This window comes from Anomaloglossus baeobatrachus, chromosome 1 (genome assembly GCF_048569485.1).
Source record: "Anomaloglossus baeobatrachus isolate aAnoBae1 chromosome 1, aAnoBae1.hap1, whole genome shotgun sequence".
NCBI lineage: Eukaryota > Metazoa > Chordata > Amphibia > Anura > Aromobatidae > Anomaloglossus > Anomaloglossus baeobatrachus.
This window is the reverse complement of record NC_134353.1, coordinates 138,816,332-138,834,612: the sequence shown is the minus strand read 5'-3', so window position 1 is coordinate 138,834,612 and position 18,281 is coordinate 138,816,332. Positions and strand designations below refer to the sequence as shown.

The window sequence follows — 18,281 nt, the reverse complement described above, 5'->3', positions numbered from 1 at the left end:
ACCCCCGAGGCTGATTTTGTTTGTGGCAGGAGAGAAATAATGAAGTTTTTTTTTTCCCCTGATCGCTGTGGGCTGGGATCGGATATACCAATAAGGTGATTGGAAAGGCATGTGTGGAGCAGGGTCACTCAGTCACTAGTGGGCGAGACTACAGTGTGCTCACTGTTTAGTAAGCGTTGACTCTTTACTGCCATTGATACCACCCTGATTGCTGGAAATGATAAGCCACATTGAGAATATAACTTCATTTTCTCTCTGCAGTTAAACATCATGTTAGTCTGCACATTACCTGCAGATTGGCACCATGGTTGAAGGTAAATTTTTCTACTGACAAGTTCCCCCTTAAAAGGGATTCTCAAATAAAGAATAATAATGTCATGGGTGTGTCAAGATTGAGAGACAGTCTTGTGGTGTCTGGATGTAGACGTTTGCAGTGTTTGGCTACACAAGCTGCTCTCTGAGTTTCCCTTTTTCCTTGCTTGGGGTTAATCCCTTTCTCTTTGGGACCTTGTAGATTTCCTCACTTTTCAGCTGTTGATCATCAGCATATCTCTTAGTGTCTTTAAATACTGTCATTCCCCTTTGCTGGTGATAGGTTTTAAAACCCTTTACAAGTCTTGAGTAGAGATGAGAGAACCTGAGGTTCGATGTTTTAAGTTCGAGTTCGAAAACCGACTTCCAAAAAAACAAAGCTTACTCTGAGTAACGATCTCACCTATAGATCCGAAACACGTCAGGTGTTATTCATGGACTTTAAATCTGTGTGTTCTATTTTTAATATGAAGATTCAATAAAGAATTTTCTATTTTTACAAAAAAAATGTTTGGATGGTATCCTATTTGGTGCTGGAATTTACCTACAATTTTTGCTGCTGCTCTATGCTGGGAACCCCAATCCTGGTGTTATCTGTGCATCATATTGGAAGTGCATTACAGGTATTACAGTAGGCTGAAAATATTTTTGTTTTTTCCTTAAAAAAAAAAAATAAAAAAAAAAATTAATAATAATTTGAAAAACCCCACCTACCCTCCCTTGGAAGTGTTCTGCTTATGGCTGGAAGCATGTGGGTGGAGCCACGAATTGCCCAATTACTGACTTTCATTGAGGTTTGGCTCAAGTTAGTTAAAATCCAAAATTTTCGTAAAGTTTGAATGTACCTGGTGAACCAAACTTCCAAAAGGTTCGCTCATCTCTAGTCTTGAGTGCAAGCAATTGACTTGTATGCATCCGAAGAAACTTTGTTATTACAGTTTCTGTCCCTGAGTGGAGATAAGTTAATTTCCTTTCCCCAGTGTGTATCCCTTGTGTGTATTTTAGTACTTAGTGGGGTTGACTAAGTTCTCATCCCAATATGTTCCCTACCTAGGGCCCATCTCCGGGTTAGCCAGGGTAAGGTATCCTCTTGCCGCATAGGTGTGGAACCTATCTAGGGTGGTGAGGGAAGCCAGTGGCCAGTAGTAGGCTTGCTAAGGGGTCACCATGTCTCCCTTCCATAGACACATGTTTTCTCTGTCGCCATTCGCTTGGTACTTCCCCATACCTAGCATTACAAATAATATTCATAATCTCCATTACAAAATTCTAATTTAATAGAGGGGATTGCTCGATCAGGAGAATCTTTTCTTGGCCAGAGTGGTCAACAATTACAAAAAGCATCTCTTGCACTGGATGTCCTGTTCTTTAATACATAGGCCTCCCATTCATTTCAATGAGCAGTGTGTAAAGCTGAATTTTCTCTATAGTGGAGATGATGTCGGAAAATTGAGAATTTACTGATAGGTTTATCCACAGATTACAGGACACCTTGTGATCATCTGTCCAAGTAAACTTCTAACAAGTAAAGACTGTCCAAGTAGAGGATGGCTTTAAAGTGGTGTGCTGGAGAAGTTTTTGATGTTGAAACATTGTCTCTGCAAATGTAACGCAGAACGTCTAATGTCATCACTTTCAACATCTAAAGACACAGAAAAGATGAAATAATAGTGACAGTTGAAACAGCTTGATATGAAAGTTTTAAAATATGCCTTAAATTGAAAAATTCTGAGTAATATTAGACACATACGATATAGATAGAAGCATTGGGGCATGAACACATTACACTTAAAGGAGTTTTTATGACATTGTAGTTTAAATCCATAGGGGTTAATATAGAGTTGATTTCCTCTTTGTAGCTATAACAACTTCCACTCTCCTGGGGAGGCTTTCTAAAAGATTTTGGAGGGGTCTTTGGAATATTTGCCCAATCATCCACAAGACCATTTGCGAGGTCGGAAACTGATGTTTGATACAGTTGAAAACAGGGTACTCTGCAAAGAGTCATTTTCTTATACGCCAAACCCATACTTGTCTTTATGGACTTTACTTTGTCACAAAATTGGAAGCATACAATTATCCAAAATGTCATTGCATGTTGGATCATTAAGATTTCTATTGAATGAAACTAAAGGACCTAGGTAAACAATAAAAAAATCAATAGCAATAACAGTTGGCACAATGGAGTCAGGCAGGTCACAATGTCCAAGTGTTCACCAAATCCAGACTCCTCCACCAGACTGTTAGTACAGAACACGTTTCCAGTGTTCCAGAATTAAGTATCAGAGCTTCACACTACAACGTCTAACACTTGGTATTGAGATAGGTGACATCAGACTGGCATCCAACGGATCAGCCATGGAACGGCAGATGCATGGTGGATAGTACAACCTGAGGCAATGAAAAACTTGAATCCCAAGATTTAGCGCTGTGTCGCAATACTTTTGTCTGGCACTGTCTCAGGGCTTTGCTTTACTGAGCAGATGAAATATTTCTTTATGTAGGAACTTCTGAAGTTACTCAGGGTTAGGAATTCGTTAGCTAGTTTGTTCCAAGACCTTTGGTCATGTCATATAATCAAGAATATATTTTTTACACAATTAATTTAAAGCGTATTCGTCATTTTAATTTTTATTTAATAAATTCATAGTACACATAAAAATAAGCAACGTTGTAATATATCTTATCAGAGAAATTAGCTTCTTTCTACGCCAGAACTGATCAATCAGTCCCAAAATTTTCAACTCATGGGTAAAATCTGTTTTAAAAAAATGACAAAAAAGGAGACAGTTGCACACTGAAATGCCAAAGCATGAAAACCATGAATGTAAGAATATAAATATGCATTACTGCTAAAGGAAATTAAGAACATTTTTCGATATTCAGCATACAAAAATGTACATTTTTATATGTGCCCAGTTACCTTGCATACTGGTTACCTACTCTGAACTGAAGCCTCTCTCTGGGTTTAAAAACCTCCTGTGTATGGGCAAGTAGGAACCTGCTATAGAGAATAAAATCACCTGTGACTAGTGGGGAGGGGTGCATGGTTAGAAGGCATGACCCCCATTATTCTAGGCAAAAAACTGACTGCCTCCCAAAACTGCAATGTGTATAGGTGCATAACTGAAAAGAACATGAAGTGACAAAAAAAGAAGACCGTTGCACTCTGAAATGCTAAAGCATGAAAACCATGTATGTAAGAATATAGATATGCATTACTGCTGAAGGAAATATAAGTAAAAATTTAGATACTTAGTATACAAAAATGGCCATTTTTATATCTGTCCAGTAGCCACGTCAAGGCATACCTCATATACTGGGTACCTACTCTGAACTGCCATTTTCAATCTCAGTAATGGAAAAGTCTTCACTGAATACAGATTTTACCTGTGAATTGAAAATTTTGGAATTGAATGAATTACTTTAGGAAAAGAAAGAAGCAAATTTGTCCTATGAGATATATTACAAAGTTGCTCATTTTAATGTGTACCATTGATTTATTAAGTAGAAATTGAAGTGATGGTTGCTCTTTAAGATATAAGATTCACACTGTTTTAGGCAACTAACTTTTTATTCTTAAAACTCATTAGTTTATTGTGAGCAGCTTCAGCATGTTAGCTGAAGTCAGTAACCAACAATAAACTAATATCTATGAGTTACTTTCTATAGATTATTACATTCTTTTAATATTTATTATTAACCACTTTGATGTGTTCCATAATTTTCTTATGCCGTTTACCAAACAACCTTTTTACATAGCATTAAATTTTATATTTGTACCAAAATGTATAAGAAAAGACCAACAAGCATCTTTTAATTATCCAGAAATGTTGCACAACAAACATAAACAGTCTAGCACGCAAAAATTAAGTGCAGTCTGCTGTGTATGTGGAGTTTTACTTAATGCTCGCAATAGTCCCAGTCCAGATGTTCGGAATCCCACATGGTTTACTGTCTGTCGGAAAGTAGTTTCGAAGTTTACTTTGCATTCTCAGCATAACGGCTTCTCATTACGAAACCTTTCAGGTCTAAACAGAAGCGTAAGGTAAGAGGTTTTCAGAACATTTAAAATTTAAAGCACATTACAGTCTCGTCTGACAAAACGGAGCTTGATATAATGTTTCCTTCCAGCACATTTTTTTCTGAAAACAGACAAGGCCATATGGGTTGTTCCTACAGGTGGCCATCTGGTGCAGCTCTACTCTTCTAGTCCCTTTGGTAAACACACAACAAATGGCTGCAGACGAGCTACTCCAGGCGAAAGAAACTGAGCTTTTCAAACATCTGTATGCTTACTGTAACACTTTCTATGTCTTCAAATTGAATTTATAGAAAAATAAACAAAAATAAGAAAAAGTGAAACAAAAATTGGTCCAAATGCACATTCTTCTAAAATGGTGCCAGTAAAAGACAATGTTGCACCATAGCCATGGACCCTGAAGCTGCAAGAGACTCCTCTATTACTCCACAGTATTAAGAATCAGCACAAGTAATTTGTAATACCCATACCGGCATCACGCACTATCCTGTTCCCCTCCCCCGGAGGGAACGTCGGCTCTCTCACCTGCCTGGCTGTGCTATGGTGGCCGCCTCATCCCCAGTCCATGCTGCTGTCTCCCGGATGCTGTGCACATCTCACAGGCCTCCTGCAACTGACCGTAGGATGCGGGCGAGATACGCCCGTTTTCTTAAAGGGCCTGAGTGGCCTCACCCAGAAGTGACCTCTCAGATCAGCTGAGAGGCTGCAGGTATTTAAGGCACTTTTTCCTTAAGAGAAATGCCTGGGCAACAAGTTTGTTAAGTTGCTAGTTCTCAGGTACTCAGTGCTGCTGCCACTGCTGATATTGTGCTTCTGTTTGATGCTGATTTATACCTCTGTTGCAGTGTACTCCTTATCTACTGCTGCTGCTGGTACAACACCTACACCGACTTTCTGCTGCCGCAAGTATCCACGCTGGTTACTGCTGCCGTAGCCATCCATCCATCCATTCATCATTCTGGATGGATCCACTACTTTGCCTGCTGCTGCGGCCATGTGCTGTGTCCGTGGCGCCAGCTGTCGAGGTACCGCAGATCACCTGGGCTGCCCTCTGCTTACCAGCGTGTGTACCTGCTACCACCTCCGATGGTAGTAGTGGAGACTCGGTGGCAGATCCAGTTCACTCCCCCAGGCAAGAGAACAGTGGCTTTGGTCCAGTGGACCCACTAATACAATACTCGCCCACTGAGCATAACATAAATGCTATTAGGTTACACCTCATTTCAAGATGAAATGTTGGCAACTGGATCTAATATATAAACATTTTTGGACTGTTTTAGGGTGGAGTGAGGGACTCTACTCTATGGGATATTCTATGGAGATCTTCAACATGTTAATTCCACTTGAATAAAATAAATATATTTAGTCCACAATTTGATTAGGCAAAGCTGTAGCAAATGCATCATAACTACATATATGATATTCAGTTCACCGTCTATGCAACTACTCCATTTAGCGTCTTCCCTGGAGCACGGACAGGCACTGCCCCGACCCAAAATACACCAAAAAAGCAAAAATAATCCACCTCTTAATCATGATTAAGGGTGATTCTTTTCACCTGAAACGCGTAGCGCTGGTCATGCTATCTGTTTTTCTTGCATGTTGAAATAAACCTGAAGTCTTTTTCACCTGAAGAGCTGGATTATTTTTGCTTTTTTGCATCATAACTACGCTAAAGATTTTATGTTAAGGTGGTTGTCGACTACTTGGACAATCTCTTCTTAATACCGTACTGACCAGTATAAAATAAAAATAAGAAATACCTCCCACACAAGCCCTGTTCCAGTTTGTTATACTACTACTGCAGAGAACTAACATTAGCGGATTGTCCGATTGATGCACGCACATTACCGGGAGGCCCGGTGCCAATATTGCTGCTGTGGAAGTTGAGAAACTGCTATTTTTCTTTTAGACTGTGGAATACAGTATTTAACAAGGAGTTGTCTCATCATAAATTATTTTCGGTACACTTGCAGACTGTTTTCAAAGGAACTCGACAGGTATGTTGTTCCAATCATCTTGGGGAACTAACCACAGATGTTCTGTTAATGTAGGCTAGTGCGACTCCTCCTGTATTTTCATGTAGTCCCACACAGGCTCGATGATTTTAAAATCAAGGCTCTGTGGGGGCTACATCATCAGCAGGTCTCCTGCTTTAGGCTAAAAATAGTCCTTCATGACATTGGCTGCATGTTTGGGGTCATTGACCTGCTGCAAAACAACTTTGGACCAGATGCCTCCCTGATTGAATTGCATGATGGATAAATATCTGCCTATATTTCTCTGCACTGAGGACACCATTGATACTAATAAAATCCTCAACTTCTTTTGCAGAAATGTAGCTGCAAACTTGTAAGGAAATTCCATCATGCTTCATTATTGCTTACAGATATTCATTATTATACAAGCCCTTTAACACTAGAACTACTGAGGTAGTCATTTTGACTACTTTGCACCATGTATTTCTATATAGGTGTCACGAGTCCAGTAGTTCTAGTGTTAACCCGTCGACAATAAACAGCCTTCGTTAAAGCCAAATATTTCAAATTTTGACTTATCACCTGCTGCCATTTTTCTGCACCCCATTTCCTAAGTTTTTGTGCTTAAGTTAAGTCATTTGGCATTGCTTCTATGATGAAGGTATAGCTTATGGACAGCCTTCTCTGTACAGTAAATTGGTGCAACTGGTTCCCAATGCTTGCTGTCAGTACTGATCTGGTACTGCTGGACATCTTCCGATTTTAAAGGGCAGAAGCATATCCTTCATCTATTGTACTAAGTATGCTTGGCTTTGCCTACAGTCCTCAATGTTGCCCACTTCTTTGTGTTTCTTCAAAAGAGCTTGCAGAAGACATCATGAAGCCCCAGTTTGCTATGAAATCTTTGTCCTCGAAGGGACTTTGCTGATGAGTATAAATACCTTGTGTCTATCCTCTTTTGCTGTAGTCTTGGATACAATGATAGCTGGAGATTGGCTGAAGATTATGTGAGCAATGCATATTGAGGCCTTCAGGAGGGAACATCACACTGGTCCTACTTTGGGTTTTATGTTGTCAGGTGGCACACTAAGGGTACGTGCCCATGATCAGGACCTGCTGCATCCTGAATGCGGTGGGTCCTGACCTGTGGGACCGCGAGTCTCCTCCGCAGTAAAACGCAGCGGCCTGAGCCCATGATTTGGGCTCGGGGCGCTGCAGTCTCTCGCGGTGTTGTCCCTGCAGAGGACGCTTGTGATTCCGCAGCAAACAATTGACATGCTGTGGCTCGGAGAGTCGCACGGCAGGTCAGTGTTTGCTGTGGGAAAAAGAAGCACGGTGGGCATGGAATTTTTGGCAATCCCATCCACTGGGTTTGTACTGTACAACGCAGCATTTTGGACGCAGCTGCAGCATGCTGGGAACACTGCTTGTGGGCACGTACCCTAAAATTGGTGTGTATTTGCTGCATCAAAGGATGTCCCTTTTCTCTTACAGCTAAGACAGCATATCTTCTATGCAAAACAAAATATCTGTGAAGCTTCGGGGGCATGGCAGCTAAAATACAGTGGACTAGTGAGACACGTAATTGTGCAGACTGCACGACTCAGATTGAACATAAAACAAAATCAGAAAAATAGCCATTAATTTTATCAGCAACAATTATAATAAATGGATAATGCAACAAATCCATGAAAAACACAATTTCTGAAATGACTGCAGGCTATCCAGTGCTTATTATTTTCAATTATAATGTTGTTTGCAATAAAAAGACCTTAATTAATAAAACTTCTGTAAAACACGATAAATGAAAGTCAGGCGCCAAATGTAATTATGATCACAGAATTAGTTTATGGGAAATGCCGGCTTTCAGACTGTGCACAAAGTGGAGGAGAAATCCATGGTCTCCTTTAGAGATGTCATACAGTTAACAATTATACAAGAAGACAGATTCTTTTCCAAGGCCAGTCAAAAAAACCCTACAATTATAATGCAATATGAAATGACAGGGATAACTCCAACAATAAAATGCTGCTACTTAGCTTTCAAAACCCTTGTTAAACCTTTCCTTAAAATACTATTTCATTTTAATGTAGGCTGTTCCAGCAAATACCAGGTTACAACTATTTTTGGAAAATTTGCAAACAATGAATCTGCAAAAGGTCACATTGGGAAAATGTTAAAATTCAGAAAGACATAAAATCTTCAAATGTTATTAAGACAAAACATTTCAAGATCTTCAAACTTGGAATTTGAACTTAACCTTCTAGCATTTATATATTACTAGTAGAGATGAGCGGATCAATCCACGATGAATTGAGTTGAGTCGTATTTGCTGAAATTCAGGGTTTCGCATAATTTCAATCATTTTGAGAGTGAAAATGGAAATTTGATTTAAAAAAACAAAACGAAACAATACTTGCCCACCACAATTTACCCAACTGCTGAAACATCATTATTTGCCATTGCTGCATGGCCCTCCCATAATAGCCTGCACCTGTGCCATTTTATGGATTATCATATATTGTTTAGTGGTGGTCAGTACCTGGACCATCACAGATCAGCGTTTCCCAGTGGAGCACAGTTTTACATTAGAGTTATTTTTCATCTTCAGTCACTCGATAAGGCTCTCTCTTATGTAACGTGTAACCTCTTATGATCAGGAGGGTAATCTCTCACTCTTCTGTAGAGGGTAAGCGGTTATACTCAGTAGGGTCCTCTCTCTCCTGTAGAATGTAAGCTCTTATAATCAGTAGGGTCCTCTCTCAGTCTTCTGTGGAGTATAAGCGGTTATGCTCAGTGGGGTCTTCTCTCCCTCAGTCTGATGTAGGATATAAACTCTTATGACCAGCAGGGTTGTCTCTTTATCTCACCTGTAGTGTGTAAGCTCTTATTGTCAATGGGGTTGTCTCTCACCCTCCTGTAAAGTGTGAGCTCTTATGGTCAGCGGAGTCATCTCTCACCTGTAGAGTGTAAGCTTTTATGCTTTAAGTTGTCCTCTCCCACACTCTCCTGTAGAGTGTCACCTCATATGGTAAGCAGAGTTCCTATCTTTCTTTCTTAAGCTGGGTTTACACACTGCAACATCTCAAACGACATCGCTGTAACGTCACCGGTTTTGTGACGCAATAGCGATGTTGTTTGCGATGTTGCAGTGTGTGAAACCTATCAGCAACCCGGCCCCTGCTGTGAAGTTGTAATCGTTACAAATCGTTCAGGACCATTCCTAGGTCCTTTGTTTCCCGCTGTGCAGCATGCATCGCTGGAAAGTTTCAGTGTGTGAAAGACTTTGCAGAGACTTTGTTAGCAACTTCCCTTTCAAAAGGCTGCTTATCAACGTCCCCAACAACCAGCTAGGTCGCTCTGCAGGTCCGGATCGCTGTTGAGTTGTTGGCCAGGTTTGCCTGTTTGACAGCTCACCAGCGACTTAGCAGAGACTTAGGGAGGTCGCTGTTACGTCACAAAACCGGTGACGTTACAGCGATGTCCTTTGCGATGTTGCAGTGTGTAAACCCAGCTTTACTCTCCTGTAGAATGCAAGCTCTTATGATCAGCAGGCTCCTTTCTCTATCCTGTAGAGTGTAAGCTCTTATGGTCAGCAGGGTTCCTCTCTTTCTCACTCTCCTGTAGAGTGTTATCTCTTATGGTCAGTAGGGTCCTCTCCGCTCCTCCATGTATATTTTTTGAGTAATTACAAGCTTTCCAGTATTTAAATTCGCATCTATCTAGTTGCTGGGAGTCAAATTTTTTGGGAAAATATGTCAAAGTCAACGGATACAAATTTTAAAACATCTGCTCATCAGTAATAATCAGTATATATAAGTATAATATACACTACAGTCCTACATTAGACACTGGCTACTTTGAACAGTTCAAAAGATAAAACAAAATAATTACTGGATTTTAGAGACATAAATCTCACTAGAGGATGTGTGATGATATCAATACAAAAGAAGAATAAGACCGCACCAATGCTGATGTCTTTTTCCGGATAATCTTTATTCCATAAACTCGGTTAAAAGGTGTTGTAAAATCAGCGGGTGGAGGAGACCTGGATGCGGCCCCTCACTATGTGTGATGATATATTGTAGCATGGGGTAACTGAATATGGACAAGCAAACACATATTTCTTGTTGTAAGTGCAGGAATATCATGGGAAATTTACAATTAATAATGACAAAAATCATACTTTCAGGTCTAATTATATGGTCTGATAACAAAACACAAGCAATGAAATGTGTTTCTCAGTTAATGAAGGCAAGATAAAGAATATCATGAGTTTCAAAACCATGAGGCAAAATCAATTACTTAAAATAAAGTGATCTGCTTTGACGCCATTTCTAGATATTCTCAGTGGAGTGTTAAAAACAGCAGTGATATAGAGGAGAAATTAAAAGACCAAGCAGGACTCTCTTTAACTTATTATTATACATTCATGAAAGGATCAAAACCAATTTAGATGCTTGAAGAGTCACATATTATCACAAAAGCTACAAAATATAATACTCTGCTCTTCCTCAGAGGTGACAAGAAACACCCCAAGAGACTGGAGCCACTTCTCCTGGTCAGTGGTGGCTGCTAGTGACACTTCTTCAACGCTCAAATGTTGGATCCCTCAGAACATTAGGGCATTTGACAAACAATTGTTGTAAACATTGATAGAAACATGAAAATCCTGCATGCTTTACTTTCTATTCCTGTTCTTGATTCAAAGATTGTAAGTTCATGCTGGGCAAATAGAGATATAGAAATTGTATGATCCAATATCTAGGGCACCTTGGATTTTTGGGCATTAGGCTGTCTGAAACTTGACCATGCCCTACTTTATTAAAGGCTCCATTTGTACAAAAAAAAAAAGTAATTATAAGCATATATTAAAGTGAACCTGTCAGGTGCAATATGTACCCATAACCACGAGCAGTTCTGGGTGTATATTGCTAATCCCTGCCTAACTGTCCCTGTATACACTAGCATAGATAAAGTGATCTTTAGAAAAAGTATTTCTAAAGATTTTTTACCGTATGCTAATGAGCAAGGGCACTAGTGCTCTGGGCATTAGTTCCCCTTGCCAGTCGCCCCCATTAGCATGTTAGTATGCCCCTGTGGGTATTCTATCATGCTAATGAATATGCAGCGTCACAGGATGATCTCACTCACCTCTCCGCCACTATCGCATCCGACGGGGGATTTCAGCTCAGTGTGCATGACCCCGGAGTTTGGGTCATACGCACTATGAAGCCAGGTTGTACATGTCCTGGCTTCAAACTGAAGTAGTGCGCATGACTTAAACTCCGGGGTCATGTGCGCTGAGTTGAAATTCCCCGTCAGACGTGATGGCGGCAAAGAGGTGAGTGAGATCATGCTGTGACGCTGCGTATTTATTAGCATGATAGCACACCCACAGGAGCATGCTAATATGCTAATGGGGGACGACTGGCAAAAGGGACTAACGCCCAGGGGACTAGTCCCCTTGATCATTAGCATGCGGTAAAAGATCTTTAGAAATACTTTTTCTAACGATCTCTTTATCTATGATAGTGTATACAGGGACAGTTAGGCAGGGATTAGCAATATGCACCCACAACTGCTCCTGGTTGTGGGTGCATATTGCATCTGACAGGTTCCCTTTAAAGAAATGTGCTGTATCTAAAAGTGCATTCTCAACACAGAATGGAGTGGCATTAAATTCAGAAATGCCATTACTTACGTTTTATTAGAATCCAAATGCCAAAACCTTCAGAGAATCTGAAATTGAGCGAGTTGTGGCATGGATTTGGCCCCAGATCCCATTTTTACGTTAAAAGAATAATGCCGTGCTGCAGTTGTAAAGAGGTAGAACTATTGCTGTCTTTGCAATCACAGGATCGTGAGAAATTCATACTGATGGCATATTAGAGCAATAAGCTTTCACTATATGTGATTGGAATACCCCATTAAGTTATGATAAAACCTTCCCTTACAGCAGCATAACAGATGGGGATGTTCTCTGCCCTGCAAACTAATAGGACAGGTGGAAACTGGCACCTGAACACTGCATAAACATTTAACTTATCCTACCCTGTGATTTAAGTCACAAATTGGTTAGATATTTGACTTGGCTGACATACATCGTTAGAGGGCTTTACTCCTGCTTCTAGCAAAAAATGGAAACGGGTCATGTTTAAGCGGGCTGTGCTGCAGGAATCAAAACCTTGGGCTTCCAAAATGGTTATAATTAATAACAAGACTTTTCTGCACAGAAGTGGCAACTTTCTAAAGGTATAAAAAAAACAAGCATTCAGAATACAACTGGAGGCTTTCAAAAAGCAAGAGAAACACCCCTAAAGCAGCCATAGAGGGGATGAGGATAAAATGAAAAAAGTGTTGACACAAAGAAAATTAAGTGGAAAAAAGAAGTGTCCGCCTGCAGAAAGTGTATGTGCCCGAAAATGGTGCAAGACAGAGCACACGGCGACTTTTGCTAGTTTCACACTTCCGGCATTTCACCGGATTGCCGGATCCGACACACTCCGGTACAGTGTAATACAGTACAATGGCATTGCGGCAAGCTCCGGTCACATGCTGTTATGTAACTGGAGCATGTGACCGGAGCTTGTCGCGATGCCATTGTACAGTATTAACACTGTACTGGAGTGTGCCGAAACGAAATGCCGGATGTGTGAAACTAGCCTTAGTCTGCAACATTACAGTCAATAACTCCATCGGTTTATACGTTCGAAACCCGTTTTGCGGGGAGGTTCAGATGTATTCCCAACGGGACCAGTGAACATAGGTAATAACGCAGAGAGAAAGGGCTCTAAGAGAAAGCTGTTTGTAGTCTTACATTTCAATAATAATAATTCAGTAAGGTTCATGAGGCGTAAAACACTTACCTCAAATATTGTATTATGCTCCTTGTGTCAGTAGAACAAATATGTAACATGGCCTCTCTTAATATTTTTCTTTACTCAGTCTAAAATTTTCAGAAAAAATCTAAAAAAATAAATTGCCTTTGGCAGTAAACTTTGAGAACTGTGCAGTAACGAGCAAACAGTATCTCCAATAGTTGGCTGCTGTTAGAGGCAGATGCTGGCTGTTTAACAAGCCAGCATCTATCAGCTATATTGAGTGCTCAGCTCTTGAGCCACCTCAATAGAAAAATACCCGAAATAGGACGTACCAGTACAACCAATGTTGGGAAGGGGTTTGCAAATACACCCTAGCAAATTCAATGTTTAATACTCTGTAATAGAAAAGGAAGCGAGAGCTACATATATTATGTACATGGAACATGCTTGAAAATGAGAACATTTCTCAAAGGATTTCTTCTCTGTAAAACATGGCATAAATAAATGAACTATTTGATTTATGATGGAGTGATGTACTCTGGCAGCCAACATAAAACTCCACATCAAGTAAGTTTGTAAGTTATGTTTATGACAGGCCTTATCTTTGTTTGGAAACCTTTAAGGACAAGAGAAATTAATTATTGACTTTGGACACTTGGAAGAAGAAAGCAGTTTATTTGTGCACTTCTGGGGATTCTTTGTGTGATAGACTGACAGGAACGTAACAAGGGAGTGGAAATCAGAACACATTGGACTTAGAGAACTCTACCGATAGACTAAGAAGGATCTGAAAGTTTATCTCACTAGTGTAATGAAGTTTTCTATGCAAAAATCGCGCCGGAGTCTTCAGCTTTTTTTTTTTAATAAATTTTATCATCTTAAGGCACAAAGACATTATTCAAAACCACCTGCATAAAGTCCAAAGGCTTTTTTTATACTTTTCTTGAACTTCTAGCTGCAGTTTAATATCCTGGACGAGAGACCCGAAGGATTCTTCTCATGCGTAGTTAATACTTGCTTAAATAGTATGAAGTTCTGTACATGTGTAATAGTCTAACATTTTTCATTATCACTATGCATATTTTATAGCACATCATAACTATTGTTTAGGAAAAATTTAAGAAAGAACATTTCTTTTTGGCTTATTACCTAACCAGAAATATTCCTTAAAGGGTGAGTACCCTCAGATAATTATCTATTGTTTAAATCAATAGAGTTTAAAAAAAATGGAAAAATAAATGTTAACACTAGGCTGGGCCTTCAGCTCTGATGAGGCCCAGAATGGCCCTGCGCAACTGCAAGTAAGATCATGAAAAAAAACAAAAAATAGGGGCAATCCAGGACTAAAATCCATAATTATTTAATTAGGCATATTAAAAACTCATTAGGATAACATGAAGAGCCACTTACATGTTTCGAGTGTATACACACTCTTAATCATAGATCAATCCATTAGGATAACATGAAGAATCATCTTATGCATTTTGAGCATATACAGGCACTTAATCATAGATCAATCTATTAGGATAACATGAAGAGCCATCTTACACGTTTCAAGCGTGTACACACATTTAATCATAGATCACCCATTAGCAATACATGAAGAGCCATCTTATGCGTTTCGAGCGTGTACACGCTCTTAATTAAAGATCTATGATTAAGAATGTGTACACGCTCGAAAAGCGTAAGATGGTTCTTTATGCTACCCTAATGGATTGTTAATATGCCTAATTAAATAAACATTATGGATTTTAATCCTGGATTGACCCAATTTTTTGGTTTTTGAATATATTCACTTGGTTGGCCAGACAGGTGGGGCTTTCAGACATCATAGAGCTGAACAGAACACTACTGCAATCAATGGCTTCACTGCTTTGGTATATAAGGTCATGACAACATGATATGAGCTGAGCTGTGACCTCGCGCATGCATGTGCAAATACGTCCCGGGCCTCACCGATTGCGGTAGTGAAGAAGAGGATACTGCGAGGAGTGGATGGATAATGGAAAGAAGTGGAGGGTTAGAGAGGTGAGCAGTAAGGATTCTTTTTTAACCTTTTAATGTCCCTTCTAAAGCGAATGATAAAAAAAAAATCTGCATTTTAGCCAGGTTGGATTTATGTAATATTCCAGTAAAATTCAATTCCACTTAAATATATTTGTTCATCTCTAATTACAACCAAACAGTAGGAACAATGCTTGTCGCATAATTAAAAAACAAATCAGCTAGTAATAGGGTTATATAAATGCAAATCCACATCTAAATTAATGACAATGAAACAAATAAAAGTGCTGCTTAACCTAGTTTTAACTTCCAAATACAACAGACAAATCTCTCATGACCTATAACACTTCCCGATCTACAGAAGTGGGGTAAAATCCATCAATAGAAATGTAAAGACTTGATATAGTAATAAAAGTACTTTTATTCTTTAGCATAAGTGCTTCTTACATTTTCTAGTCATTTGCTTGCAACAAAAAGTAGAATTGCAGGAACATTGTTTCTATTATGATAAATGTTCAAGAGTCAGACCCATTATAACCAGGAAAGACAATAACATTAAAATCTACAAAATAAAAAAAGTTGAAAATATTTAAAATATACCCACCACTTGGCCATTTTGTGGATTTTTATGAGCATAAGGGGGTCCGCGTATATGATTCCACATTTGTCCAGATGTCATTGCAAACACGACACACTAAAAAAAACAAAACATGTAAATTTAATACTTTGGTGTACATTACAGTACAAGACTTCAATTGATGTCATTCAGTATATATGTAGTCATCCACTGCTGGACAATCCCAGCCTAATCATTTCAGGACCCTAAGTAAAATAATGACACGCCATATTCCTCTCCCGTAGCAGCGCTGTTCCCGTGATGTTGGCACCTATTTCTGGAGAAAGACGTAACTTTCGTTCCTTGTCGGCAGCTCATCATTAGTCCTTCAGAGCGGATGGCCGCTCTGACTTTACTTAAGCGGGCTTTACACGCTACGAGATCGCTACAGCGATCTCGTTGGGGTCACGGATTTTGTGAGGCACATCCGGCCGCTGTAGCGATGCCGTTGCGTGTGACACCTATGAGCGATTTTGCATCGTCGCAAAAACGTGCAAAATCGCTCATCGGCGACATGGGGGTCCATTCTCAAATATCGTTACTGCCGCACTAACAAAGTTGTTCCTCGTTCCTGCGGCAGCACACATCGCTCCGTGTGACACCGCAGGAACAAGGAACCTCTCCTTACCTGCCTCCCGGCCACAATGCAGAAGGAAGGAGGTGGGAAGGGATGTTCGTCCCGCTCATCTCCGCCCCTCCGCTTCTATTTGGCGGTTCAGTGACGCTGCTATGACGTTGCTGTGACGCTGAACGAACCGCCCCTTAGAAAGGAGGCGGTTCGCCAGTCACAGCGATGTCACAGGGAAGGTAAGAAGTGTGACGGGTCCGGGCGATGTTGTGCGTCACGGGCAGAGATTTGCCCGTGTCGTACAATTGATGGGGGCGGGTATGCACGATGGCGATATCGGTACCGATATCGCAGTGTGTAAAGCGGCCTTTAGAGTGAACAGTAATTGTTTTGGGCAAGATATTGAATCGGTGCCCAATTTGTTACTTTAAAAGGGTTGTGTGTTTTGGGGTAGTAATATCAGGAGCAGGGTGAAACGCACGCTGAGCAGCCCTGGAAGTCGCTCTACACGTGCTGAGAACTAATGGGACTACACCAGTATCTACATGACACTAATGGAATTAAACATCAGGTGAGTTGTCCCTCCTGATTGGAGGAGCCACATTAACACTATGTTTAAAAGACCCCACTTTCCATGAGCCAGACTCTTTGACATCTGAGGCATGTGAGGGCTGGCAATACCTGGTATACATCTAGCATTATGTCCCCTGAAGAATCGATGTGGACGAAACGCGTCGGGACACCAACAGGGTCAGCTCAGGGGTCCAACTTTGCAACTTAGATGTGGACCGTCCTTGTTAGGATGGGAGTTTGGGGTGGCAGGTAACTTGGTTATTTTTTGGTCTCCTGGTTGGATAGGGAGAGTGAATGCTGGACCAGCATACTGAACCCAGGATTCTGAAGGAGAGACTGCCTGCCCCCCTTTTGGAAGGATGTGGTGAGACCATTCCTTTTTATATGCCTTAATATATGTTAATAATTATGGTATCTGACCATTGTCAGTATCTGGTGTTATTTGATAACATTTTCTGTTAGGTATATTCATTTTTTATGCTTAGTTTTTCTATCAAACTGGACCATTGTCCTTTGACCTTGGCATATTCACTTTTTGTTTTGTTTATTGTGTTGGTTTGTTAATTTGTTTTGACCTAGTGGCCACCACCATGTTGATCTGAATGCAGCATAATTTGCCTTTAAGCTACCTGGGCATTCATGTTACATATACATGGTGATGGCTTTGTGAGCTGTTGATTTATGAATTAGAGGAACTGGTGTTCTTCTTTTTAGACTAATATCAATAAAGGATTTAATTTTAATGTTGATATACACACTGTCATTGGGATTGCTGTATTACATAGTAATATCAGAAGCAGTTACCCAATCAAGTAGAATGTGAATTAGCAGGGTAGAAGTAAAATATAACTTTTAATAATAAATATTAAAAACAGGGGAGTGAATCAGAGAAAACACACATGTAGTGATAATCCGATGAAGATAAAGCTATGTAGGCGATATGAATCAGCTGACATACATCGGAGTATCACAAAATTGCCTGCTAACAAATAAAATTGCAGAGGCTACATAAATACCTTGACATATAAGGCAAATAAATAGAATGGTCTCACCGGTATAGCTTTTGTTTCAACACCCTGGTGATAGAAGGATCGCAAAGGGGGAGCTATTTAATACACAGCTACCACCAACCCCTCAGGTAGAGATCCATAAACGGCGTGCTCCAGACTCCCTACGCGTTTCGTATTGTCACACTCATCAGGGGAGCTTTCCTGGATTTGTAAAGCCAAGGGTAAAACACCTCTTGTGCAGAGGTAGGCGTCTACCTCTGCACAAGAGGTGTTTTACCCTTGGCTGTGTGTTTTGGGGAATCAATTACTCTTGGATCCATCAGTTCACATTTGGGAAACACCAAGGTATGGGA

The 18,281-nt window shown here is 40.2% G+C and overlaps 1 protein-coding gene across 1 annotated transcript in view; it reads right to left on the bottom strand.

The window, feature by feature from the left end:
* The window catches only part of TUSC3 (tumor suppressor candidate 3), a 425,953-nt gene that overhangs the window by 33,395 nt on the left and 374,277 nt on the right, over window positions 1-18,281 (bottom strand). The window contains exon 6 of the mRNA XM_075347077.1: window positions 15,766-15,855. Within this exon, the coding sequence (XP_075203192.1) occupies window positions 15,766-15,855 (90 nt within the window). The remainder of the gene's footprint in view (window positions 1-15,765; window positions 15,856-18,281) is intronic.